This window comes from Oryza glaberrima, chromosome 1 (genome assembly GCF_000147395.1).
Source record: "Oryza glaberrima chromosome 1, OglaRS2, whole genome shotgun sequence".
Lineage (NCBI taxonomy): Eukaryota > Viridiplantae > Streptophyta > Magnoliopsida > Poales > Poaceae > Oryza > Oryza glaberrima.
This window is the reverse complement of record NC_068326.1, coordinates 24,891,568-24,904,394: the sequence shown is the minus strand read 5'-3', so window position 1 is coordinate 24,904,394 and position 12,827 is coordinate 24,891,568. Positions and strand designations below refer to the sequence as shown.

The 12,827-nt window shown below is 44.4% G+C and overlaps 1 protein-coding gene across 1 annotated transcript; it reads left to right on the top strand.

The window, feature by feature from the left end:
• The first annotated feature begins 8,651 nt into the window (after positions 1-8,651).
• LOC127783122 (monothiol glutaredoxin-S5) lies at positions 8,652-9,645 on the top strand. Its single transcript, XM_052310379.1, has one exon. It carries the CDS (start codon positions 8,820-8,822, stop codon positions 9,261-9,263), a length of 444 nt encoding a protein of 147 aa, XP_052166339.1. The 5' UTR covers positions 8,652-8,819; the 3' UTR covers positions 9,264-9,645.
• The last annotated feature ends 3,182 nt before the right edge of the window (positions 9,646-12,827 follow it).

Below are 12,827 nucleotides of genomic sequence, written 5' to 3'. Positions count from 1 at the left end.
ATGGCACGAGTTATATGGATGAAAACGGTTCGTAAACGGAAAGTGTCCATTGGAATTTATCCGGAAACTTTCCGAAATGGAAACGAATTCGGAATTTTTTTTTTTTGAAACAGGAACGAACATGATAATCATACTATCCGTCAGGAACGAAGTCGGAACTTTTTTTCTCGGGATCGGAAATGAAGTATTTCTCATATACAGTTGTTTAGCTTTAGACTTTTCTATTCTAGATAATTAGATTAATACTATGTGCCATAGTATTTATAATTGCAGTTATAGATAAATATAATTCTTTTTCTCTAAGAAAATAAACCGTACAACTAGCTATAATGTTACTAATTGATAAAAAATAGAACTATCAATTTATTGTATTAGAAAAGATGTTGAGCTACATCTATTAATTGATTTGAGAAGTTTAGTCTAAGGTTATTTTTTTTATTATATTCCTTCACTCCCGCGTAGCTCTGCTCGACTCCAATTAGTGTGCTGCTTCGCCACCGCTGAGCTTCGACAAGCGTCGGTCGAGCTCGGCAGACCACTCCTCCACTTCCACCACTCCTCCTCCACCAGCGGTGGTCGAGCTCCCACCGCGCCTAGCTCCGTGCGACCTCCTCCTCTCCTGCCTCCTTGCACTTGGCTACCTCCGCTCCTCCTTGCTATCATAGCCAATGGAGGGAAAGTAGAGGGATAGAAAAGGGGGTGCTTCGACGAGGAGGAAGAGAGAAGAGAGGAAAGAGAAGGGGTGATGATGTGGTCTCATGGTTTTTTCTGACTTTAAGTGCCATGTCTATACTACGTAGGAGTCACGTCAGTCGAAATCATCTTCCAAAACGGTATTGGGATTTTATTTACGCTGGTTTTGGGAGTTGATCGATGAATCATGTATGTACTGCTGTTCGTAGATGAATTTTAGACTCAGTGACAAGTTGAGGGACCTATAGTGAACTTAATCCATTAGCAATTGCGGAGGATTTGGGCCTAGTTGTGGGCTTGTAGCATTTTCATGGCCAGGAAGGTGATGAACGGATCAGGTACTAAATTCCGCGGGTTGGAATTAAAACTAGGCTTCATCCGGCAGCAAACAGTTCTTTTTTGGTTCGTTTCGGGAGCGTCGGTCAACACGGCCCAAGCGCGCGCGAGATTTTTTTTTTTTCTGCTAACTAATCTTTAGCGCCGGTTTTCTCGTTTTCTTTTCGGCGTTTTTTCTTTTCGCTTTTTTTACGTTTTTTTTCATATTTACTTTTTTTAATGTTTAGCACACGTGTTTTTTCAAATGTTTTGAGTTGAAAGATTTTAAATATTGACTTGAAAATTTTTAAATCTGGACTTGAAATTTTCAAATCTTGAGTTGAAAATTTTTGAATCTGAGTTGAAAGTTTTCAAAATTTTCAAATCTAGACTTGAAAGTTTTCGAATCTCGAGTTAAAAATTTTCAAATCTCAAGTTGAAAGTTTTCAAAATTTTCAGATCCGGACTTAAGTTTTCGAATTTTGAGTTGAAAGTTTTCAAATCTCGAGTTGAAAATTTTCAAATCTCAAGTTAAAAGTTTTCAAAATTTTCAAATCCAGAGTTGAAAGTTTTCGAATCTCGATTCTCGAGTTGAAAGTTTTCGAATCTGAGTTGAAAGTTTTCGAATTTTGACTTTAAAATTTGAAACTTAAATCAAAATTGTTCAAATATAGCTTAAAATTCTTTCAATCTGTTAGTAAAAAAATCTCCAAAATATCTTCAGAATCTTTTCTAATTACTATTATTAGTGTTAAGTGTTAACTAATAGATTAATAGTTGTAGTTAAAATCTTAAGGGGGAGGTGCTCGCTAACTGCGCGCCCGCGCTAGTTAGGAGCCCCCGACTGTTTTTACAGGGTGAGCTCCATGCATGCAGGTAGCTTAACCATATAAAACTTCGCCGCGAAGCTGACCTGCACCATCACGAGTGACGATCAAGTGTATGATTGGTTTCCAACCGATCGATAAGTACAATGTCAACAACAAGGAAATTAGTGGAGAGGGTCAGCCAAACAAAGATAAGAGCTTACACGTGCTCCAAACCTATGACTCAAGGCTGATTATATTAGGTTAATCACACTTTGGAGCAAATTATTATGCTCCCTGCTTTCCGTTGTACACTGGTGGCTCACGGCCTCTATGCATTCTGAGTGAGACGCTTGCCGTCTCCGTAGAGACTCGATTTTACACTCTCGAGAGACATTATCATGTTGTTTACGTGTCATTTAAATAAGGAGAAGATTTACTAAGATGTGATCTATTACTCCATAGACATGTAAATTAAAAATCAACTTCTACATATCGTAACAAAAAATAACTGTGAATATACGTCAACTAATTATAGTTTAATTTGTTTTTTTACGGTGATATGTATAAGTTAATTTTGAACTTGCATGATTGTGGAGTGATATATCACATATTAATACATCTTCTTAAATTTTTTTCGTAACCATTTAAGTGACAACCAAACAATGAGGGATCGTCCCTTCGAGAGTTTAAAATATTTTTCTGTCTCTACGTACAATTATACAAAAGGTCATCGGCGCAAAGGTCATAGTGATGTAGAGGAGATTTTACCTGGCGGCCCAAAGGTTCAGAGTTCAACAGAGAGAATGGATCAGACCATTTGTGATATATCCTGTAAAAACATAATAAAGTTTATAAATTTATAGAAAAAAATACTAGAGATATATGTAGTACACTCTCACCGAATATCAACTTCAAAATCAACTTTATTTGAGAATAAAATAATAAATTTCAAGTAAATAGTTTTCTCTCAAATAAAATTGAGTCTAGGCAACTTTCCCGTTCTATGTTGCCTTTTTTTTTTATTTACGGAGGGAGTATTTCTCACAAACAGAGAATGGTGACAATTGGATATATGGTCTCCCCGTACTGAAGGAACCCACGACGTGACATCTTTTCCCATATGCAACATTATCAAATGGCCAACATGTTGTTTCGGATTTCTGCCATACTTATCAAGTTAGTATGATCATATTCTACAATTCTGAACTCTCTAATCTCTAGCTAACATATTTTCTAGTTTCATTAGTTAAAAAAGCTAACACTTCTTTTTTCAATCACATACTCACTCTATCGTAAAATAAGCAAACTTAGTAAGAGATGTGATTGTTCAGAGTTCTAGTATTATAACGTGTTATGTGTGAAATGTTAGTTTTATTTATTTTGATACGAGAGAGTAGTACGGTGCATAATCAGATAAGCCGTGACTTAACTAGCGGTGCAAGACATCTTTCTTCTCTGCGAACAATAATCCCATGGACAACATGAAGGCATGATTACACATGAACAGGGTGCTGCCGCACCGTGCTAACACGTAGTCCACGACAACCGAAAGCTTTACGACACCAACTAAGCGAGTGGATAAGCAGCGACGTGGGTGGGGGCGTGCATATCCGATACACGTCAGCCCGGATCACCCCCCGGGATCAGCGACAGCCACGGCTGACGTCAGCGCGATGGAGACTGACGGCTCCCGCGCGCGCCCCCGCGTCCTCACGAACAAGGCGCGCGAGCCCAGCAACACACGCGTGGGCCGCATGGGCGTATGGCCGGGCCCAACACGAGAGCGCCATCCACGCCGCGCGCGGGGGCGGCCGGGAATTTTTATTTATACATTTTTATTAAAATATTTAAAAAATAAAATTTTTGTTTCGAAAATTTACAAATCTAATCGCCTGCCGTTCTTTGGGGGGCGATTTTGGCAAGGGACCTAAATGCAAATTTTTCAGCACAACTTGTTAGCTATATGATTTTATAATTTAAAATTATATTATATAAAGTTAGATGAAATAAAACTTTATATCAAAATTATAGAGCTCAAGGAGATCTACAACTTTGTAGTTAACAACTTTTTCATTTAATATGTTTTAGATATCCAAATATTCGTTACAAAATATAAAACACATTTAAAAAAATCTCAGATCTACATTTCAAACGACATTGTATGGAGATAAACTTTATATAAAAGTTGTAGATCTTAATAAGATCCATAACTTTATAACTTTGTAGTTTTTCACTTTTCTATTTAAAATTATTTGGAGTATCGAATAAGCATTATTAGTTTTTAAGCAATTAAAACCGGTGGAAAGGGTTTGAACACAAATAAAAAATTTGTATTTAGGTCCCTTACCGTTTTTTGGGAGGGCGATTTTTAAAAATCGCAAATCGCACTTCTAGAGGGCGGCACGCGATTAGATTTGTAAATTTTTGAAACAAAAAATTATTTTTTAAATATTTTAATAAAAAAATGTATAAATAAAAAAAATTCGGGCGGCCGGTGGGGTTGCCGCCGCTTGGTGTACGTTCTCCTGTCGCGCGATTGCCTCGCGCGCGCGCGCGCGCGCCCGCGGAGCCCGCCCCCTGCGGTGCGCAGTTGCGCGTCCGCGTCTCGCGCGCGTTTCGACGATGGATATACTATGCGATTGCGCATGAGGCTAAAAAAAACGTGAACCGACGCGGGACTTGGTCGGGGTACTGCCGACTGCGCCCGCGCGCAAGTGGCGCGTTGACCGCGCGCGCTCGCGGCAAGTTACGCGCGGCTCACATACGACCCGAACGAGAAGTGGACTTTCTGCATCGCGTAAACAAATGCCGAGTTCAACTCGATCGATCCCGTGGATAATATGTGGAGTTTGAGATCTAGCTCGAGGTCAACGGGTACATACATGGACAAGCTAGGGGGTGTATGAACGCTAAGGACTTGCAGTTAGTACTGTTACCTATAGTTAACTCTAACAGCTGGTTTAGTGGTTATGGTTTGGCCTTCGATCGGTTGATCTCACCAGCCTAAAACACGTTGATGTGATTTTTGTACAGCTTCATGTGTAAATATAAGTGTATAATTAGACGGCACTATTGCGCAGGAGGCGATAGTATTAGCTTGTTTTATTTCTCTATAGAAAAAGGACAAATGTGCTCGTATCATACAGTCGCACAGTAAGTCAGTAATATGGAGTAGTAGTAGTCCATCCGTCCATAAATATTTATCGCCGTTGATTTTTTTAAATATGTTTGACCATTCGTCTTATTAAAACAATCACTACTAGAAAATACATTTTTCCCAACGTAGGGATCTGATTTTCGCATGCGGACATAACCCTTGAAACCAAATGACTGCATACAAAAATATAAATTGGGGTGAAGTTCGACGGCGGACCACTTAAACGACGCCTGCGAAAATTATTTTCGCACGCGGACCACTCAAACCACGCCTGCAAAAATGGTACCTACCCCAAAATTTCTAAGTCTTATCTTCTCCTCCACCCCTCCCTACCACTCATTTCCCTCACACAGCTCTCCCCCTCTCTCTCTCCCTCAAACACTTTCCCCTCCCCTCAACGCGCGTCTGGGCGCCGTCCCCCTCCCCTCCCCTCCCCTCCCTCTACCGGCGGCGCCGCAGACGGCGCGGCCGGGGCGGCGGCTCCCCCTCCGGCGGCAGCGGCGACGACGACGACGCCCGGTGCGGCTCCAGCCGGGGGAGGGCGGCGGCAGCGCCCGCGATTTTTTTGTGCTTTTTCAACGCATTTTTGCAGGCGGGCCATTGCCCCGACTGCTGATTTTCGCAGTTGTTGGGCTGCAGACGGTCCTCCCCTCCACCTGAAAAAATCACTTTTGGCCGTTTGCAAAAATACTTTTTCTAATAGTGAATTTAAGTAATTATTAATTATTTTCTTATCACTTGATTCATCGTTAAATATACTTGTATGAATATATATAGTTATACATATTTTATAAAAGTTTCTGAATAAGACGAACGGTTAAACATGTTTAAAAAAGTTAACGGCGGTTAATATCTAGGGACGGAGGAAATTTTGTTCTGGTTGATCTGTCTTTGTCATGCGGATATCGATCGGCCAACGTAAGGTGAAGTTACTGACGTACTTCCTCCGTTCCAAAAAAAAAAGACAAACCCTGATTTTTGTGTCCAACGTTTGACCGTCCATCTTATTTGAAAAAATTATGAAAAAATTAAAAAGATAAGTCACGCATAAAATATTAATCATGTTTTATCATCTAACAACAATAAAAATACGAATTATAAAAAAAATTTATATAAGACAGACAGTCAAAATTGGACACGAAAACTCAGGGTTTGACTTTTTTTTTTTTGGACGGAGTGAGTACGTGCATGCATGTTCTCGTAAGCAGCTGCAGGCGCCACTGGCACTGTGACGAAAGGGCATACCTCTGCCTTTTATTTTGGAGCCTATTAGTATCTTTGTGTACTGTAGTTCCTCCGTCCCATTTTAAACACAGTGACGGATCAACTTTATTATTTATCATTTGACTGTCTGTTTTATTTAAAATTTTTTTTAAAAAAGTAAGTCAAGTATAAAGTGTTTATCATCTAGTAACAATAAAAATACTAATAAAAAATTAAAATAAGACGGATGGTGATACGGAAATCCATAACTACATTTGTAATGGGACAAAGAGAGCATGTTGCTCTGTCTTCATCACAACCGTGTAAGCTATGTGCAAAGAGATTAGAGGAACACACTTTGCTTTATATGCCAATTAACCGTGCCGTAATTAAAGTGCACCTTAACTAACAAGGTATGGTACTGCTTTAGACCACTGCTTGTGACGGCAACATCAACATGCATGCTGCATCTCGACCGATTTTTTTCCCGATTGCTTTAGAAAATGCCTCAGTAGTCAATAGTGCCAAAAAATCTACTGTCACCTCCTATACGCCACCGCACTGCACGAAAGAGTTCGCAGCTAAGCTAGGCCCAAATGGCGATCTAGCAGAATTTAGACCTTTCTCTTAGTTCTTGACATTTTTAAAGCTTCTCCTGATGCGTATTGTCTTCTCCAAACCAAAATGACGGGGCCAAGAAAAGCAACACATCGTCATTCGTGATCCACATGCTGCTTACCGCCACGCAAGAGCGGTATAGCGGACAAACAGTAGTACTACATCTCTTTTTTAATAGATGACGCCGTTGACTTTTTCTCACATATTTAACCATTCGTCTTATTCAAAAATTTTATGCAAATGTATAAGATATAAATCACACTTAAAGTATTATGAGTGATATAACAACTCATAACAAAATAAATTATAATTACGTAATTTTTTTTAATAAGACGAATGGTTAAACATATGAGAAAAAGTCAACGGCGTCATCTATTAAAAAACGGAGGAAGCATATATTATATACCTACTGATGGGATTGGCGGCAATACATTATGCATGCGGATATACACACATAATCTGACCATCTCTTCCTGGATGTACTCAGCCATCGATTAGACCCACAGCTCGACATTAGTTTATGAGACGGGAAGTATGAATGAAAGACCAATTAAACGTCTCTCGTGGAGTCATGGAAGAACAAACAAGAGTACAAAAGGAGTACAAATACCATATATAAGAGAGAGTAGTAACAAAGCTAAGCTAGCTAATACCCCTATGTTTCCTGTTTCCGGTTATAAGACAATATATTATAAAAATTTATTTAATTATAGGTTTAATAAAACTATGTATGTGTTATAAAATCAGTCGAACTTAAAACAGTTTGACTTTAATTAAAGTCAGAACGTCTTACAACCTAAAACGGGGTGAGTAATAATTTAGAAAACGAGAGCTTAGTACTCCTTAATATATTATGCAGGAGCGAGTAGTCCACCAACTGTCCAAGTCCAGACGATCGAGTGACGTCTTGCATTACGTCACTGAGCGCATGTCTGCGTCGCCGATGGCGCGACGCCGTCTACGGCCGCCTGGCCGGAGCTATTATTTGGCGTGTTCTATTACGCCTCACAGTACTTGAAACGTTTTTTTTTTCCCTGTATAAATCACTTCAATCAAATATTGTTATACTGCTCCCTGCAGGTCTTCCCTACCAATGTTGGATGATAACCCGAATGTACCTATCAGCCAAACCCCATCCCTAACTCCATGGCTTATCTATGCCGACACTTTGCTGGAGACGACACCACACCTGGCGGGTCCCCCTTGTCATCGTCATCCGATTGTGCCTTCCCTGATTTTCTTACAAGGGCACGAAAGTACATGATCACACCGTTGCAGTTTAAAACGTGTACTAGTATTAAGTTTGCAAGCAAGATCTGTACAGCCACGCACTTCTTATTTCTCAACAAAAAGTCTTCGATTAAATTTCCGACGGAGCGAGTATAGATAGCACATCATACGTACAGCCGCCGCCGACGACGAAAAAAACCAAACACATGCACCGAGACATTCCAAGACAAACGATCTGATCAATAATCCCGCTGCTGCGAGAGTCAGCGGTCGACCGTGTCCGCTGGTCGCGGCCCCGCAGCCCATCATCACCGGACCGATCCATTCCATCCATCCACCTCCCCCCCAACGCAACGCTCTCGCGTCCGCGTCGCGGCAGCTGTCGTCACGGATCCGGTGTCCCCGGCCGCGGCTGACGCCCCTCCACGCCATCAGCCCATCACCCCCCGCCCGCGACTCGTGCGCAGTCCAAGCGAAAGCTACCCCCCCCCCCCCCCCCCCCCGCCCCCCGGCGTCGCGCGGGCCCCACCATACTACTCCGCGGGCCCCCACGGTGACGTCACCCGCCCACCTCACCTCCGGGGCTCCGACCCCCCTGCTTCTTTCGTGTGTGTATATATCCACCCTCCACCTCTCGTCTCCCCGAGCCATCACGCCAAGACGTACTCCCTCCTTCCATTGTTACACGCGTTCACACGAAACGGCCAGCGAGACGACGTCGTCGATCGGCGAAGCTAGGGTGGGTGCGCTGCGCGCGTGGCGCCGCCGCGAGAGACGATCAGGCCGGGGGAGCAATGTACCAGGCGATCCCGTACAGCAGCACCCGGCCGTGGCTCAGGCCGGAGCCGGCGGCGAGCGTGGTCGACGTCGTGAAGGTGGAGACGACGACGGCCGTCGCGGGTCGGGGCGGTGAGGCGGAGGTCGTGGGGGAGGAGGAGGCGGCGGAGGTGCGGAGGGCGGTGGCGGAGAGCCCGGTGCTGGTGGTGGGGAGGCGCGGGTGCTGCCTCATCCACGTGGTGAAGCGGCTGCTGCAGGGGCTCGGGGTCAACCCGGCCGTGCACGAGGTCGCCGGCGAGGCCGCGCTCAAGGGGGTTGTGCCGGCCGGTGGGGAGGCCGCGGCGCTCCCCGCCGTGTTCGTCGGGGGGAAGCTCCTCGGCGGGCTCGACCGCCTCATGGCCGTCCACATCTCCGGCGAGCTCGTGCCCATCCTCAAGAAGGCCGGTGCCCTCTGGCTTTAAATCACCATCATCTTCCTTCTCTCCTTCCAATTTTTTTCTTCCTTTCTTCACAACATCGTGCCATCGTGGTTCAATCCTGGCCGTTGGATTCTGTTTTACATCGCGGCGGATTTCCTCTAGGATATTTTTCCTCCTTTTCCGTAGGGTGTGCTAAGCTTTGAGAAAAAGAACCAGAGAGAGCTAAAGCTAATGTTGCTAGTTAATAGTAGTAATTCATTTAGCAAAATATATCTTCGTGCGTGCGTACGTGATGATGAGTATTTTACTCCCCACCATGTGAATACGGAGCGAGAGAGGAAGAGGGACAGTGACATTTGCCACATCTGTACAGTTTTGCATTTCTGAATTAATTAATGAGAATGAGACGTTCATTTTGCCCCCATTTCCTGTGGCTTTGAGCCTCTATCTTCTTTCCCCTCTTTACTCAAGTTAAAACGATTAATTACCCTCCGTATACGGCATTGTGGTTTGGTGAGAAGGTTTACCTCGATGCATGCTAGCTACAGCATGCATTCAGATGACATCATGCATACGGCAGATTTTCTATCCACCCAAAAAAAATCAGCCTTAAAAGTGTAGTTTGGCTCGAGATCTATATTTTCACAGCTAATTCAATCGCATATAACAACAAGTTAATCAACTGTTAACGATCAGGAGTAGATTTGCTTTGGAGAAACTGTTGTGAGAGGGAAGGCTGTGTTTGTTAATTTGTGCCCGTACGTGTTGCATGGGACAAAGATGTACGTAAGCAGTGATGAGCTAGCGCAGGGAAATTTTCGGTCGAACGGATCAGCGAGAAGAGAAATCCAACTTCTCCTTGTGAGATCATTGCGCGGCTCGTGTGGTCCAGGCGTGGCTGATTGGCGGAAGCCCTCCACGTACAAGGTATTTACGGACCAATTGACCCCAACTAATTGCTTCGGCAGCGACGGGATCTGCACGAGACCGGAGCAAAAAGATAAAAGGGTGTGTTCGGTTCACGCTAAAATTAAAAATTTAGTTGAAATTAGAATGATGTGATGGAAAAATTAAAGTTTGTGTGTAGAAAAATTTTAATGTGATGAAAAAATTAAAAGTTTAAAGCCAAAGAAAAAAAAAAGAAAAACTTCCTATCACGGAGTACGAAGACAGTACACAGAGTCTGCAGCAACCGGTTCATTCCTCGGACAATCAATCATGGAGGGGAGAGTTCTCTCTAGTCAGACTTTTGGCGTTGTTCAGATATCCATGGCGGTTTAATTTTCGGTGTGTCGGATAGTATTTACTAGCTGTTTTCAGTGTATCGGGTTAATTCAGGTGAGCTGTTCACCAAAGATGAAAAATGAAGGTAAGGAATTTGACTGATCTTCTAACTAGTTCACCTGAACTGGCTGAACATCGTTTGGAAATTCTGAAAACTATTTCAGTTTGACAGCCGCCGGCTCTCGTGAGCGTCGGACGTGGTCACGTATCCAAATGTTCAATGGAACGCGTTTCCCCTCTCCCACTTGTGAAGATATAGGTTGGGCAGAGACCTACCCATTCGATAGGGGTGACAAACAGATCCTTTTTTTTTTTTTTGATTTTGAGAATAACCAACTGACCAAGTGACCAGGTGAAAGGATCGGAAGCGACAAAAGAGGGATCGGCTGTCGCGGTGGGCGCAGGCAGCAGGCGCACGATGCGCCTCCGTCCGCGGATTGCCGCCAGATAACTTTTACACGCATGCAATGCAACTCTGCCCGAGAGGATAGTAGTACTAGATGGCAATTAGCCCATGTGCACCGGCCAGCCACATCAGTCGAGGCCGCGCGTATGCATGGCCCGACCGCAACTAACCGTGGCGGCACCCGTGGTACGTTACTCGCGCGTGGCCGGTCGGCGCCATTTTTGTTTACCTCGCGAGGCGCACGCGAACGCGACAAGCTAGTACTATCTCTCTAGCCGTAGGAAGCTTCCTTCCAGTTTGCCATCCAGCGAGCGTTACGCAGGTGATGCAATCATGCGATCCCGCCTCCCCCATGACGCGCGGCGGACGATGCAACGTGTCCCGGCAGTAACATGCGCGTACGTCCAAGCGACCCCGACCCAACCCAACCCAACCCAATCATGGGCGCACGTTCACGTTGGCGACGGAATCAATCAATCAATCAACCCATGCCCATGCATCAACGACGACGCCCGCGCGCGCGAGCGCACGCACGCGGGGCACACAGGGCCGTGACGAGGCTGTCGGTACGCCGCTGTGCAGAGCGGACGCAGCCCCGCAGCCGCCGCCGCTTAAAAAAATACGAGACCTAGAACAAGTTTGGCGCGATCGGGGCAGGCAGCGCCCCGGTGAGGTCGCCGGCCGAGGAGGGTCGTTTTTTAGCTCTGGCCGACATGCATCGTGGGCTTGGTTCTTCGCATCCGGCTCGATCGTGTGCTGTTTGTTTATAAATGGGATCAGGCGATTTGGGTATAGTAGCATCTTCTGAACTTCTGATTACCTGTTGGCTTGTCCCCTTTTTTCTGTCGTCCTCTCTGCTTCCCAAGGGGCGTGTGCTCCTTCTTCACCCACCCAAGCACCCAATCCTGTGAGGATGTGACTGTACGTACCCTGCACATGTAACAAACCAGATCGTGGCGAACATGCTTCCACGGCGCATTTTGCAATTTCCGTCCTCGATCGCTTGATACGGCGGGACTGATCGTACATTACTCCACCGTTTTGGACCAAGCAGAGCCATTGGTTCGTTGGTACCTGGGGATGTGGGGCTATAGCTAAAACCTCGTGAATGTGAGACACGCGTTCAGTGGGTATCGATAAAGGCCATTTTCTGATGGTGCCTGCCTGTCAGGACGTGTGCTAGAGAGGAGAGGGATGACAAGAACGTGTATGGTCAGCACTCACCACTGTCAGGCTGTTACTTTAGCTGACCCGGATGATACTGTACTTAGGCCTAGGTGAGGTAATTAAGTAATTAACCATGCATTTGAAGTGACAGAGCGTCCTGATCATGGACAAGATTTTCCTAACTGAGTACGTCTACTCGTGTAACAATACAATACAACACAAGATTTTTCCTAACCGAGTACGTCTACTCGTGTAACAATACAATATCATGAATCTCCCTCACAAGTCATAAGTCGTCACTTGTATAGACCGAGATGATCTCATGATAGGTTTAGACCCTACCTGGAATCCAACGTTACTAGTATAGTATTCATTAACAATAGAAAAGGGGAGAAATGACTGCAAGTTGTTGCCAGTTTCTACAAGGACTTTTCGTAACTGAACCATTAGCAGGGGGCATCCAAGAAACGGAAGTTACAGATGTACAAGGCTCAAGAGGATTATCATTCTTCTCTACGCTCTCTAGAAGCTAAAACATGTGGATGACTACTTTCAGTCTAGTACGTTATCGTTGTCTAAGCACTAGTTTAGGGCTTCTGAATTTTTGACTTGAGAGAACAACGAAAAGGAGTTCTGAATTCAGATGAAATCCCGTCTGAATTGTCATAAATCTTAAAGATGCGTATATCTTTTCCTACTACAGAATCACCATCACAGCCTGCAAATTAAACATCATGACATATAATTTT

What these genes read in the sequence shown, in the direction of transcription:
- LOC127783122 (XM_052310379.1), top strand. Translation starts at nt 8,820, where the DNA reads ATGTACCAGGCGATCCCGTACAGCAGCACCCGGCCGTGGCTCAGGCCG.